General features: G+C 33.8%; 2 protein-coding genes and 1 pseudogene across 2 annotated transcripts; all 3 read right to left on the bottom strand.

The window, feature by feature from the left end:
- Window positions 1-5,216: 5,216 nt before the first annotated feature.
- Window positions 5,217-8,077, bottom strand: LOC123896488. Its single transcript, XM_045946868.1, has 6 exons — window positions 7,916-8,077; window positions 7,491-7,583; window positions 7,282-7,392; window positions 6,960-7,149; window positions 6,646-6,776; window positions 5,217-6,271 (listed from the first exon to the last, which is right to left on the bottom strand). Exons 1-6 carry the CDS (start codon window positions 8,075-8,077, stop codon window positions 5,366-5,368), a joined length of 1,593 nt encoding a protein of 530 aa, XP_045802824.1. The 3' UTR covers window positions 5,217-5,365.
- A 2,451-nt stretch (window positions 8,078-10,528) lies between these two features.
- LOC123895239 lies at window positions 10,529-11,073 on the bottom strand (annotated as a pseudogene).
- A 627-nt stretch (window positions 11,074-11,700) lies between these two features.
- Window positions 11,701-13,292, bottom strand: LOC123895238. The gene is made up of 4 exons (XM_045945474.1): window positions 13,210-13,292; window positions 12,749-12,938; window positions 12,511-12,641; window positions 11,701-12,322 (listed from the first exon to the last, which is right to left on the bottom strand). The coding sequence occupies exons 1-4, from the start codon at window positions 13,267-13,269 to the stop codon at window positions 12,188-12,190; spliced, it is 516 nt and encodes a 171-aa protein (XP_045801430.1). The 5' UTR covers window positions 13,270-13,292; the 3' UTR covers window positions 11,701-12,187.
- Window positions 13,293-15,927: the final 2,635 nt, after the last annotated feature.

Here is a 15,927-nt window from a genome sequence, read left to right as displayed (position 1 = left end):
CATTCTTCCATTGGGCACGTATTGGGGGTCGATGTTGAACTGGCTGATTCGCAAACACTGGCCACAACTTGGATCGAAAGCCATTGTTGAAAGAGAATTTTCTGTTGAGGTGAAGATGAGAAAATGAGAATGGAAAGTGAGGGAAAATCTTGAGAGTGTTTGTTGAGTTTGTTTCTTTTGGTTTCTCTTTCTCTCTTGAGACAGTTATAACGACTTTACGGAAATGGAGGGAAAATCCCGCCAGTTTTTTAACTTTGCAAATCAATTTCGTGCAACGACGTCGTTTAGAAGCTTACCTCTGTTTGGACTTCATAATTTGTTAATAAGCTCTATTAAAAAACAATATATGGCCTGACCAAATTAATATATATAATATATGTGGGAGAATTTGAATTTTGATTGAAATAATATCTAATAACAATTAATTATTATTCGCGGTTTGGTTTGGTTCGGTATTGAACATAAAATTCATCCTAACCGCGAGATAAAAATGCACGGGTTCAGTTTGGTTCGATTGATTTTTAAAAATTCATCCAAAACAAACCAAACCAATACGGCTTGAATTGGTTCGGTTGTTGCGGTTTACAACATAACATTTCAAAACAATTTTAAACATCTAAAAAAAACTTGAAGTTCCAAAATAACATCACAATACCAATAAAAGTTATTTATCTAAAATAATATTACAATACCAAAATAACATTACGGTAACAAAAAAAACTACTAGAATTGGGTTATGTATATTGGAAATTTTCTCTTGGCTCATTAATTTGGTGGATAGCCTTGATAATTGAGCTATGTATATTGGAATATAATATAAACTTAAGTTTAATACTGCGGTTTCTGAAAACCGTCAACTGAACCAAACTGCGCGGTTCAGTATAAAAATCATTCAAACCAAATTCGGTTTTTGTGGTTGTCAGTTTGGATTAGTTCAATTTGCGATTTTGTTTTTGGATTTATTTGGATACGATTACCCCTAATTATTACCAATATATCTAACTTGTCCAATTGTCCTTATCAATTTTAATAGAATAAATTACACTCCCATCTTTTGAAAGAAGCTTGATGAAACGGCATGCTAGAAGATGAAAATGTTCCGATCGTTTCCGAATAATCCTGGTGCGAACAAGTGATTTCCAAACAATTTCTACAACTTGGATTGGAAGCCATTGTTGAAAGAGAATTTTCCGTTGAGGTGAAGATGAGAAAAAGAGAATGGAAAGTGAGGGAAAATGTTTTCTCTCTTGGGACGGTTATAACGACTTCACGGAAAGTGATGGAAAATCCCGCGAGTTTTTTCACTTTGCAATTCAATTTCTTGCAACGACGTGGTTTGGAAGCTTATAACTTATGTACTTTGTAATGATCCACGGAAATTAAAATAAAATCACCTCATTTAAATTGAAAGTTTTTTTTTTTTTTTTTGCAAATTAAATGTTAGTTTTTCACATGTTAAAAAACATAGATGTGTGGTCCCGTGTGCTTAACTCAGTTGGTATGGACATTATACTATATCTGCAGGAGCCGGTTCGAACCAGGGACATTCCACTTATTCACCTTTAAGGTGAATTTTCTAGCCACCAGACTACTTGACAAAAAAAAACATAGATGTGTGTCCCATGAGCAGTTGGTAGGACATGCATTATATATGTAGGGGGCCGGAGTTCGAACCCCGGTCATCTCACTTATCCACCTTAATGTTGGAATTTCTAGCTACTACACTACTTGACAACAAAAATAGATGTGATGTTGAGCTTAAATTAGTTGATAGTAATATCGCATTTTATATTTATATAACAGAGTGAGAATTCGAATTTGAAACACTTCATTTATTCATATTTAAGTGCGAAATTCTAACTACAAATAAAGTGGCTATTTGTTTGGGGTTGAGGCCGGTTGGTTGAGTTCAGGATGGAAGTAGAGTGGCTATTGCCATGCGTTCATGTCCTAATATTTGTGATGATGCTCGCTTTCTTTTATTCCTTGGCTGGCGCTCCGCGGTCTATCTAGGTTCCGCTTATGTAGTGTGGGTGGCTACCTGTGACCAAAGTTCATGTTTCTGTCATTATGCAATTGGCTGCGGATCTGGGCTTCTTTGTAAGGAATTTTTTGGTGCATTGCAAAACCAAAAGGTGAGCTATATGGTCTTTCTGAAGCAATCCAGGAAGTGTTTTTGGTTGGAGTGGCCGAAGTATTTTGTGCAGTCTGCTATGTAATTGTGTATTGGAGTATTTGTTTCATTTGGCCTTTCCTTTTGTTGTTGGCTTTTCATTCGCTCTTTGTATCATAGCAGTTGCTTAGTTCTTTGGTTTAGGTGGGTTTTGGTCAGGAGTTAGAGTGTAGTCTTAATATCTTTGGTTTGCTTTTGAGTTAGTTTGGTTTGTATGTCTTCGCTTTTGAGTTAGTTTGGTTCGGGTGTCTTCTGTTCTGCTATATGCTTAGCAGTTAGCATTGTATCAGACTTGTGTATGTTTGCTCTTTCATCTATTCTTTGCACATATTGCGCCTAGTTAAAAGAGGTCAATTCCTTGAGTAGATATCGTACATCGAAAGATTAGTGTCTTACTTCCTATTGGAGCCTCAAGGATAGTTTAGACAACCAAAAGAAAAATTATTACATGATTATTCTAATTATATAGCAAAATACATTTCCTAAAAAGTAATTATTTTCCTTACATTAATCTGTTAACTTTCGAAGTTTTAGTTAATAATATGATGTTTCGTGTGCTCATATAATTAAGACAATCCATAAGTAGCTGGTATTAGTAATATAATAATCAGGTTAGTTTGTGGAGTTTATTGTTAACTAGTACACCATATGATAACACATGAAGAGCTCATAAAAATTTGAAAGAGCTTAGAATATAATCTTTATTAGTGAAACGGCAACATTAGCTACTTAACCAGATCAGCATGATAGCAACTAATCTCTGTGAAATTTAGTATTATACTAATTTGACGTTTCTTATGCTCATACAAGGCAATGAGTTTCTTATGGATAACTATTACTCGATGAAATAACAACAAAAAAGAGTTTAGAACGTTGAAAAGTTTTTTGAGTAAGTATTCAATTAGAAAAGTAAAGACAGTCAATTTCAAAAGTAAAAAGAGTTTAAAACATTGAAACTACCGAATCATTTTGAACTAGACACGGTTCAAAAGCCAAAGGCTAGACCACAAATCCAAATGAAAAGTACATAAAATCCAAGTCTGTATGCAGAGAAACAGAACTAACTGATGTTGCAGGTACCACAGCCTATATTGATATTCTAAGGCTTAAAATTGTAGACTCTCGTGGCTGCGCTTCTAGTGATGGAACATCAGTGGCCCACTTCAGCTCAAAGTTCATTAGCTTCTTTGGTTCTACAAGCTCCTCTTCAATCTCTGAAATGGATGTCTCAGTCTCTTCTGATGCTACATATTTTTTATCAGATAACTTCTCCCACCCCTCCTGCACCTGCAATTGAGAAGTCTCCATCTTGCCTATGTCCTTTCTTCGCTTGTCGATTAACGCAGTCCTCTCTTCGTCTTCTTCTACAGATGAATCTTTGACCACCACTGCCTTGCTGTTGTTCTGTTCGATTTCCTTTATCTCTGGTGTTCCAGCTTCTTTGGTTTCCTTTTGGGGTACTTCCACAACTTGACCTGAAGCGGAGTGAATTCCTGATCTAGGGGTATCGATCAGGTTGTTCAGTCTTCTGCAAAGATCTATCATCTTTTTCGCACATTCCTTCACTGGTGATTGTTAGTTGGTTTAGTGGTGATTGACGTTGTACTAGGTAAGGAGGACCACGGTTCGATCCTCCGCAACTGCGGTCACGAGAGGGTTGGAATCATTTGAATCCAGAATTGAGCCCCTAAATCAGATTAGGTGGTCCAGCGAGACCGGATACCGGTGGTAAAAATAGCATGAATCTAATGCCTTCATGGTAAAATTCCATACCAACCCAAATATTTTGTACTATCACAAGATTTATGTATACTATATTTAGGCACATATACAAAAGAAAGGAAAAAAAAAAGCTAAATGTAGAAAGAAATTATTTGTTGGCTATTTCTTTGTTTGGCTTGGCCTAGCTTCTTACTTCTAAGAAGAAATAAGAGGAAAAAAAGTTAGGTTAAACGGTAAGATTATAGTAGGAATCAACTAAAAAGTTTTCTATGCCTATTAAACCGACCTATTTGGGTAAAATTATAATTTGTTAATATTTAAGTAATTAATTCTATATTAGTTAATATTTTTCATATTAAATGTATTATTATAAGCATGTAGTTATAGATTTGATTTATGATTGGTACGTGTAAAAGTTCACATGTTAAAAATAAAGATTTGTCCATAGATGGATTGTATTGTCCCGACTAAATTTGTTTTGTTGGCTCTTTTCGTGTTCTTCCTCGCATTCTTCAAAGAGCTGGTAGGTATAATCTCTGATCTTACATGCACTATTAAAAACATTTTGTGGGGGGACGAGTGATGAAGAGACGAGAAAAAATCATCGGATAAAATAAGAAAAAATGTTTAGAAATAGAGATGAGGGAGGATAGGTGGGTTTAGGCTGATGGGAGTGGCGAGGAGTACTTGGTGAAAGGTGCTTACAAAAAATTGGCAGGGAACCACTAAATAGGTGGAGGCTGTTGCAAAACATGTTGCCGACAAAGGATAATCTTCTCCGAAGAAGAGCTTTCAGTATGGACCAAGCTCATTGTGTGCCCGGCTGTAGAGAATCAAAACGCATGTTCCATCTGATTTTCGATTGTCCGCTTGCGTTGAATGTTTCGATCAAGATTTTGAAGTGCTTAGGATTTTCGTCAACTCTCTCGATAGAGGATACACTGACTTCGAGCAATTTGAAGGGCTGCTACACGCAGGTAAAACTTTCAGACTGACATTCATTTCAATTTGGTTTGCGGTTGTGTGGTTTCTAGGGAAAGCAAGGAACAAAACTATCTTCAAAGGTGAATTTGTGGAAATCTCTAGAGTTGTGGAGGATTTCAAATTGTTAGTGTGGAGTTGGCTAAGAGCGAGAGTAAAAGCATTTTTAACTATTAGCTCATATAAGGGAATGAGTCAATCCGATGAAGTAGCTGGTATTGGTATTAATCAGGTTAAGTTTGTGAAGTTTATTGTTAACTAGTACACTGTGATAACACCTGAAAAAATCTTGGAAAATTTGAAAGAGCTTAGAACGTTTTATTTATTTGTGAGGGTTGAATTAAAAAAGTATCAAAAGTCAATTTCAACAGTAATAATATCCATAGTATGATCTACACACGAAAACTACCACAACATTTTGAACTGAACACGATCCAAAGCCAAATCCTAGAGCAGAAAACCAAATGAAGAGTATTTGCAATAGCAGAACTAACCAATGTTGCAGCCACAATTTTTTATCTCATCAGTACCTTTGTCATCTGTCTGCGACTCTTGTTCCTCTTCTTCTTCTACTTCTGGCAGCGCTTGTTTTATATCTAGTGCTTCTAGTAGTGGAACTTCCATGGGCCACCTCAGCTCAAACATCATTAGCTTCTTAGGGGCTACAAGCTCTAAAATCTCTGAAACGGACCCTCCTATCTGTGTTTGTGGCTCCTCACCCACTACTGCCTTGCCCTTTTCCAATGCTCGTCGGATTATAGCCTGAACCCTGGCTTTATCATCAGCAGATGTTTCTGTTACTTCCACTGCCTTTTCCTTGCCCTTAGCCAGACTTGGATTTTCTGCCTCAATCTCTTCTGTTGCTACACCTTTTTTATCAGATTTATTGACCACCATTACCTCCTCCGCCTTTACTGGCACCTGCACCTGAGAAGTCCCTGTGGTCTTGCCCATGTCTTGTTTTCTTCTGATTAATGCAGTCCCTTCTTCTTTAGATGCTTCTGTTACTTCCACTGCCTTTTCCTCGCCCTTGGCCAGACTTCGATTTTCTGCCTCAATCTCCTCTGTTGCTACACCTTTTTTATCAGATTTATCTACCACCTTTACTTCCACCTGCACCTGAGAAGTCTCTGAGGTCTTGCCCGTGTTCCGTTTACGCCTGATTAATGCAGTCCCTTCTTCTTCTTCTTCAGATGAATCAACCACCACCGCCGCCGCCTTTGCCCTTCTATATTCGGTTTGTTTTTCGGGCACTGCCACGACTTTACTTGAAGTGGAGCCAACTCTTGATTCAGGGATCTGAATCCGAGGGATCTGAATCCGAGGGATCTCGACCCGGATTTTCATTCTCCTGCAAAGCTTTAATATCTTCTTCGCACATTGCAGCACCTGCGCCTGAAAGAACATTTAAAAAAGCTTCAGCATAATCTATATATCTATTCAGTGTGTAGAGATGATCTCTATTTCTCAACAAATGAAAATGAAAAAGCCTCATTACTAATGAAGCACTGACACAGAAATAGTTTGAAAAAATGAATTACTTAAATGCAATACTGACACATCAGACAATGGACACGTGTCACACGCCATCGATCAAAGGTACCGGGTGCTACAAAACTCATTACTATAATTTTCAGTCTATAAATTATAATGGCCTAATTATGTCACTGATCCTAAAAATTTGTGTTTTATACACCTAAACTATAACAATATTTCTCTAATTTGTTTTGTTAAAATATGATATGCATTCAAATTTTAAATCAACATACTTTAGGGCCAAGTCTGGCAAGTGCTTCGGGATGTGCTATGTTGTTATACTTTGAGGGATATGCAATCCGGGAAGCAGCCAGAAAAGCGGTCGATGCAATCATAGTAGGTGGGTAGTGAACAAAGGTGTGGTCTGCAGAATAAGAAGAAAAAATTTCAATGAAAATTACTATATATATATATATATATATATATATATATATATATATATATATATATATATATATATATATATATATATATGTATATATATATATATTCTCCAAGCATATTCTGTTTAGAAAACATAGAATTATCAAATTACCGAATTATTTACCTCCTTGAGCTTGAACTATGATCTCATTAATGCAACGACGACTATAACCACCAAATCTTTTAAAGTAACGGTAATAGAAGTTCAGATAGGTGAAGGGAGTCACAGGTCGGATTGTCCAGCGAATTTCATGGAGAATATTAAACTCCATTTTCATTATCATCTGAGGAGTTATCATCAAATTATTGTCCCTCTGTGCAGCGAATAAGTTGGTTTAGTGAATTTAAAAACAATGCTGCTAGAAAATTGAAAGTAAACTTAAAAGTAGTGATAAATTTATACTGATAAACTGATAATTTTATACTGATATTTAACTGTAACATACCAAAAACTGTTCAACTGAGAAGTGTTTCATCCTTATCTTGACAGATATGGAGAGACAAGAGATAGCAATCAAACGAACTTTTTCAGTATCATTATTACAACCTTCCACATCCTTATAGAAACCATAGAAATTTCAGTTTTAATACAAAATAATTTCAACAAAAAGAAACTTAAAAAATATATAGAATTGAAAAGAAACATATATGATACCTTCTTGAACGTTTTGGTCATGGAAAAGAAGCGATCAAAATAGTTCATAGCAAGATATGGAATAAATGTATCGAGATCGATACGCCTCGAGTACTGCATGAAGCAAAATATACAGGAAAAAAAAAATTAGCACAACAACACAAGATTCGGCAAAAGAGATCGACACGTTCATTCATTTTACGATTTCACAAGATAAACGAATTTTTCATTCAAATTGATACATATTCATGAAGGAAATTAAAAAATTCAACCATTAAGACATCAAATTAAACAAAAAAACAGATATGAATAATCATTCAAAGTGATAATCGGAATTCAGAACAGTAAAATTGAAATTGAACTAGAAGCAAGAAATCACCAAACTGGTTCAAGAATTGAAGTTTTGAACGGCGAAGAAATCAAAGAAGCTTGAAATCATCACTTACATCGGCGATTATCGAAACGGCATGGCGGCGAAAAAGAATGTTGCGAGCACTTTTGAAAAAGTTTTGTTTGGGCATGAATTTATGCTGAATGGGGAAGTAGGAGGTCTTTATGAAATCCGCTTCCTTCTGACTGAGAATGGTGAACTCTGCATCGGAAGCCATTGTTGGAGCTTTGAATTTTCCGTTGAGGTGAAGATTAGAAAAGTTAGAGTTATTTGTTTCTCGAGAAAATGAAAATGAAAAGAGAGGGAAAATGTTGAGACTATTTATTGAGTTCTGAGTGATTTGTTTCTTTGAGTTTCTCTCTCTTGACGGTTATAACGACTTCGCGGAAATGAAGGTAAAGCCCGCGAGATTTTCAACTGCGATTGAATTTCTTGCAGCGACGTCGTTTCAATCAAAGCTTATATCTCTCTTTTTATTTTTTTTGATATACAAAGCTTGTATCTCTTTTTATTTATTTATAAAACAAAACTTATCTTGACCAAAAAAAAAACAAAGCTTTTATCTCTGCTCTGACTTCATAATAGTATTGTAATGACGTGATAGTATTGTAAATTGTACCAAAAAATAAAATAATGTAAACCAAGTGATAAATCTCGATTAGTTAATAAACTCTATTATAAAACAAATATTTGATAGAATTTGAATTTTAAATTTTATTTATCGTTTAGCCGAACTCTCAATTATTGAGTCGTAGGTTTTTTTCTCTTATAATCAGAGAGTTGACACCTAAAACAATAAAAATTAAATAATTGGATTGTAAACTTGTAACTCTATAGAGAAATCTTATATAACTAATTAATCCGTGAAAATTATTTGTATCATGTATGATGACTGTATTATAATTTTCTTTTTTATTTTTGTTTTTCACCACCAGTTCTGGTATCAAGTGGTTTCAGCCCCCTTCCGATCACAGTTGTGGATGATCGAACAACGGTCCTCCCTACCAAGTTCAACACCAATTACCATTGAATCAACTAATTTTCTTTAAAAGTTTTATATAGAAGATATTTTTTTTTTAAACAATAGTCAATGTTAAGTACTTCTTTCGGTCATTTCTATAAGGAGCACTTTAAAAAAATCATAGATCAAGAAAACACATTATAAACAGTTATTTTCATTTAATAATCTTATAAATTTAAAATTATTCCATGTATACCCTTAGTTAATTACTCTTAATTCAACTAATTTACTTATTTTTAATATTCTCTCATAATAAATAAGTGCATAAATGAAATCAAACATTTAGAACATTTAAAAATTGGTCAAAGTTTCTTATAAAAATGACCAAATTTTTTTCATAAACCGTTTCTTATAAAAAAGTAGCGGAGTAGTTAATAATGTATGGTTAGTTTTTGCTGAGGTGAGAAAACCACTAACTCCTAATGATTTCACTTTTATTTTTTATTTTTTTTTGATACGCGCTAAAGCCCAAAGAAAAAAAATGATTTCACTTTTAACTAATTGAACGGTAAAACAATTTGGTATGTGTATGATTTATATGATAAATTATTGTCAGAGTATTTTAATTTTCTTCAAAATTTTATTTAGATGTTATTGAAAAATTACGTACTAATGAAATACATATTTCTTTTTAACAAAGTGATTAATTAAATATTGTTTTATAACTAATTGACAAGTAAAATATGTCCCATGTATAATTTATATAATAAATTATAATTAAGTAAAAAATATTTGTCCTCTGTATATGAAACAATATTTCAAGCATATGAAAGTTTTGTATATTTGGTCAACAAACTAAATAAAATCAATCAAAGATAGAAAGCAGAGTTGAGTTAGTACACACCTTTTATGAGACACTCTTTTCTACTTTTGCTTGAAGAAAAACATGAACTGTAGAGTAGTTCTCATGAATTCCCTACAAAATAAAATGCTGAATAATGTTGTTACTTGTTATAATAAGGGCAAAAAAATAATTTCAGTTACAGTAAAACTATGGTTGACATCATAACATTCATGTGCGTAATTTTAAAAGTGGTTATAATAAAAACTGAACGTTTCAAACCGCCTAACAATTATCATTGATTGATAGTATAAAACTTATTTGCATTAATAATGTATACAAAATAAATTCAATTTTTTTTCTTAAATCAAGTTATTAACAAATGGACTTTTAGCAAAAGTAATTGAGTTAGTACAAAAAGCATTTGATGAAATTCTTCTGCCTGTAGCAAAAAACCTCTCTTTAGATAAGCATTCAAAATCTAGAGGCTGTGGTTCCGATGCTTGTACACAAAACATTCAATATCAGAGGTCTAAAATGTTGTGACAAACAATGAACTGCAGGTGATTATGATGACCTTTGGCATTTTATCAAGTTTGCTTTTGAGACAAGGAAATTATGATCCTAAGGTCAGTGAAACTCTTATTATCTAATTAATTCCCTGAGGGTGATTAGTCCAACATCTAATCTTTTATAGGTTTTAGACCTGCAAGTTGATTTCAAAGATGGGGTGTCAGAGTGCATCATTGGTTTGCTAATGTGATTCATAGTTTGGAATTGATTTTCTTGCTGAACTTTCAGCTTTTGTTTGGAATTGACATGAATATATTTTGCATACAAAGCTATTCTTGTATTTATAGCCAGTTTCAATTTTTTATGGTTGGCACAATTGTCTCAATAGCTTCCACTAACAACTCAACTTGTATCCTCCTAGAAGGGGTTAATTTGCATTGCATACAACTTGTCTAAGTCCATAATCAAGCATACAATGTGTGATTTGTGTCTTTTCTTTCTGCCATATCGTGATGCCTCAATTGAACTTTTTCTAGCTTCTGAATCAGGTTCTACAGGTAGATATCTAGGTTCTCTTGGGATGAACTTCCTTACTTGATCCAATGCCTTAATGAATCTCCTAAGCAGTATCACTTTTTTAAGATTGCTGCAGCTTCTAGACAATTGCTGGTTTGGTTTGTTTCCCTCCTTTGATACTGATTTTTCTTTTTGTTCCTGATTTATTCCATTTCCAGATTCCATCTTTTCTTCTTTTTGGTTCATACCTTGACTGTACATTCTTTCAGTTCTGTCACTTTGTATAGAGTAGTTTGATCTTGTGTCATCAGTAAGACAACTGGTTGTCTGTCTGGTAAGTGGTCCTTAAAATCTTGATGGCTTCAATTGCTTCTTCTAGCATCTTGATGGCCTCAATCTATCGAAGTTAGACTTTTGGATCAGCACGATCCTTGACGTGCATATCTTGATTAATCACAGGTGTACTTACATAAAAGACTGAAGTTTCTCTTGTTCTGCTGCCTTCACACTATGACTCTCATCTGCTACAGAAGTTAATCTCTTGGAATTGTTTTCCGTTATATCTGATTTCATGCGCTTATACACCAAGTACCTCAGTTCAGTTTTGCCTTTTTCTCTACCGGAGCCTCAGATTCTACAACAGCACTCATAGGTTCATCTAATAGGCTCGGAGGTGCTTCTGGACCGACAAAAATTAGATTTGAGTGTTCTCACATGACCATTATAGGATTAAACTTTTAGTCAAAGACAATTGCACACTCCCAGGTGACTCAGATTTGATACTTTGATTTTTTAATTCAAATCTGATACCACATCTTCTAAAACTACATCGAATATTTGATTGGTTGGAGCCTCCTCATAATCAGTTTAGTTTGTGAAGTTTATCATTAAATAGTACACAATAGATAACTAAAAAGAGCTTAGAACATTTTTATTTATTTTTTGGTTTTCCATAGGTTCTCTCTATTGGAGGTAATCCTATTGGAGATGTATCGGACACTATATGTGGGAACTCTATCGGAGATTCAAATAATTTGCTACAGTGTGGGAGTTGGGCCCCTTCCACTAGAGACTAGACTCAATATATGTTGGTAGCTTAGACCATTCTTTATTCGTGAAAATTCAATTAGAAAAGTATCAAATTTGAAATTCATAAAAAAAGAAAAGTAGCAATAGTTTGAACTGTACGAGAAACTACCATAACATTTTGAACCGGACAAGATCCAAAGCCAGATATGATTTAGGATTCTCTGGAGCAGAACTGACTGATGTTGCACTTGCAGTCACTGCAGCCACAATTTACTGTTTACGATTGTGGTACATCTTTTTCATAATCATATGGTTCAGAAATCAATGCCTTGGCCTGCTCAATATCACGCTGTTTTCTATATATCTCTTCTTTGTAAAATTTCTGAATCTTGCTTATTACCTCATCATGAGATAACTCCTCCACCTGCACCTGAGTAGTATCTGTCCTTCCCTTTGATGCTCCGACGTCATTGGTTTCCTCTTGGGGTACTGCTATGACTATTGCAAGTGGAGCATTTAATTCCTGATTCAGCAGGCTCAATCTGAATGTTCGTTCTAATGCAAAGATCAATCATCTGATTCAAACATTCATTCAGCTGCTCCTGGAAGTACATTTCAAATAGCATTGGTATAATTTTTATATCTAATCAATGTGTATAAATCATCTCTATTTCTCAAAAGAAATGAAGGGTCTCATTACTATAACTTGTAATGTATAAAGGCCTTTCTATGTCACCGATTATACTGTTAGACATAACATGATGTACATTTAATATTTGAACCAACTTACTTGATCGTCAATTTTGTGAAAGTTAGAGGGATTTGCAATTCTGTAATACTTTGGCGGATATGCAATTTTGGTAGCAGCCAGAAAAGCCGACAATGCAATCTGATAAGGCTTGTATTGAAGAAATGTGTGCCCTGCAGAATAAAAGAAAAAAAATTCCAAAGGATAATTATATACTGTTACTGTCCAAGCATCACTGTTGGAGAAAACATAGATTAATGTTATGTGAGTTTCTATTTACCTCCTTGAGCTTGAACAATGATCTCATTTATACAACGTCGTTTAAAACCACTGGATTGTTTGAAGTAAGGATAATAGTGTTTAAGAAAACAGAAGGCAGTCACTGGTGGCAATTCCCAGTTAAGTACATCAAGAACGCGAAGCTGCACTCTCATTATCATCGGAAGAGTTATCCTCACATTCATGTCCTTCTGTGCAAGTGCAACCAATGAATTCATTTAGTGAATTTAAAAACAATGCTACTAGAAAAGTGATGATGTTTATAATATAAAAAATAAATATAAAATTGATGATGTTGTTAAGTACTTAATCGTTATATAAATTTTTAGTCTTCACTGAAGAATTAAAAGCACATTGTTTTCTATAAAATGTTGAGACTGAAAATAGTCAAGTATTTTATTAGAACTAAAACTGAAATTACTATGATGTTACAGTAGGTTTGCCGAGTAAATTGACACGCACAAGTAGGTTTGCCGAAAGCTGATCAAACGAGAAGTTATCCATCTTCATCTTGGCAGACATGATGAGACAGGCGATAGTAATCAAGCGAAAGAGAGTTTTAAGTTATAACACAAATAATTCAAATAAAGCAAGACTTCAAAAATCTCTAGAAGTGAAAGAAACATATATGTTACCTTCATTATATCTTCTTTGTATTTGGAAATGACGCGGTCAAAATAATTCATAGCAAGTTAGGGAATAAATGTGTCAGGATCATCACTCCACCAGTACTGAATGTGGGAAAATATGCAGAAAAAAAAATCAGCATAACAACAACATGATTCAACTCATTCATTTCACTGTTGAAATATAAACCAGACCAAATCAATATCAACACATTCATTTCACGGTTGCAAAATAAATCATAACAAAGCGAAATCAACACATTCATTTAACGGTTGCAAACTTGGAATATAAATCATATCAGATTGAAATCAACACATTCATTTCACGATTGCAAATTAAGCAGAACAAAGCGAAATCAACACATTCATTTCACCGTTGCAATATAAATCAAAGCAAAACGAAATCAACACATTCATCTCACTATCTAAAATATAAAGCAGATAGTGAATTTTTCAGTCAAAGTTACATAGATCCAAAAAGAAAAATTCAAAAAAATAAAATAAATAAGCAACAAATCAGAACAGAACAGTAAACTAACAGTTACAGAACAAAAAAAAATCTTCCGAAACTAAAAAGTAGATCTGAAATTGAGCTTCAAGCAAGAAATCATAGCGCTAGAAGAATCTAACATACACTGTTCTTAATTGAATCATGCATGAATTTAAGTTTTCATACGAAGCTTAAAATCATCACTTACATTGGCGATTATAGAAACAGCAATTTTCCGATGATGAATTTCTGATCGCTTGTGAAGAGATTCAGTGTTGAAGTATTTCCTTACGATTTCCATCCTACTAAGGACAGGGAACTCTGGTTCGGAATCCATTGATGAGAAATGTTTTCGGATTTTTCCGTTGAGGTGAAGATCTGAAAAGTTAGGGTTTCACGAGAAAATGAGAATAGAAAGTGAGGGAAAATTTGTGATGTGTGTTGGTTATGTTGACTCAGCACTGCTAGTGTCAGTGGTGTTTCTCTCTGTAGACAGTTGTTAACGGAATTTGAGGGAAACTCGCGCGAGTTTTTGAACTTCATGATTGAATGCCTTGCAACGACGTCGTAAAAGCTTATAGTGATCGAACTTCCCAGTGTTTCCTAAAATTGTAATGATGTGATTGCTAACAATATCATCTGTCCGTCCCAAAATATAAGCAAACATGTCAAAAAAATTTAATGTATTTCTTTAAAGATTTGGATCAAATATATTTATTTTTGTCGACCAATTTACTATATTTTGGGACGAGAGAGTATCACCATCTAAGAGCACTTAGATAAGATAACATGTCTGACTTAATCAATGTTCTAGATTTTATATATGACTTGGATATGCAATAATGTTAGAATTTATTGCCCATTTGAATCTCACAAAATTTGATGAATTAATCTCTATAGATGCACGCAAATAATAGCTGATTTAAGGAAGAAAAAAAACTTATCATCTTTTTTTATTTTATTAGTTTGTGGACAAATAATAGTGAAGAATTTGTATAATCATAAAGTGTAGTGATCGGGATTCGAACTCCGGTCCTGATGTCCGACACTAGCAATTTCGACATTTCTACTAGTCGGCCCGACCGCCATAGGGGTGCAGGGTGAGCAACGGCATCGGGCCTCCAAATTTTGGGGACCTCGACTCAAAATTTTGAGGTCCTATAATAATAGTTATATAATGTCGGTATTTATAAAATATCAAATGTATTTGATAGATTAATTTTGAAGCCCTATAATAATAGTTATATATTACAAATGTTCATAAAATACGTAAAAAAAATATCCTAATCAAGTAAAAAATAATAATTACATGTTTTTTTATTATGAATTTTCTTCTATCCTAACCGAATTTTCTCCATACGCATGTGCTATGAAATCGAATCCATAAGGGAATCAAAACTTTTACCACTTGAATGAATTCTTTGTTGGTGTTTCTTATGTTCCTTATAATTTAAATAGAAAATGATTCTTTTAATTGTTTAACATTTTATTTTATTAGAGTCCATTTTTAATATTTAAACCGGATCTCCAAATAATCGGGACCGGCCTTACTATTAGTTTTATGGATTAGAAAGACCAATTCTACAAAGTCGTAAAAACATATAAACAAAAACTACAATTAAACCCGTTTTTTACAAAGTGGTAAATAAAATAAAATAGGACAGATGGAATATAATAAAATTATTAATTAAATTGTGAATAACTGATACGAAAAATACAATGAGATGAATAAACCAGTCTTAGGTGACAACACATATGACACCAGGGATGGAGGCAGGCAGGGGTTATGTGAGCACTTGCCTGCACAAACTTTTTGAGAAAATTTTTTATATGCTACTCCACCACATTCACCCATCATCAATTAGTAAGTTTTAGTGTTGATATTTTAACTAGTCCCCCACATTCACCCATCATCAATTGAAAAGTAACTAGGCTCAATTCAATTCAAGTCATTGTCAAGTTAATATCAATATTCGTTTGGTAATACAAATAAGCTATCTTATAATTTCGAGTTCATTTGAAATAGTTATTTTTGAGCTTATGTAAAACAATTTATACAAATAA

Source organism: Trifolium pratense, linkage group LG7 (assembly GCF_020283565.1).
Source record: "Trifolium pratense cultivar HEN17-A07 linkage group LG7, ARS_RC_1.1, whole genome shotgun sequence".
In the NCBI taxonomy this organism is placed as follows: Eukaryota; Viridiplantae; Streptophyta; class Magnoliopsida; order Fabales; family Fabaceae; genus Trifolium; species Trifolium pratense.
This window is presented reverse-complemented; position numbering and strand designations above follow the sequence as displayed.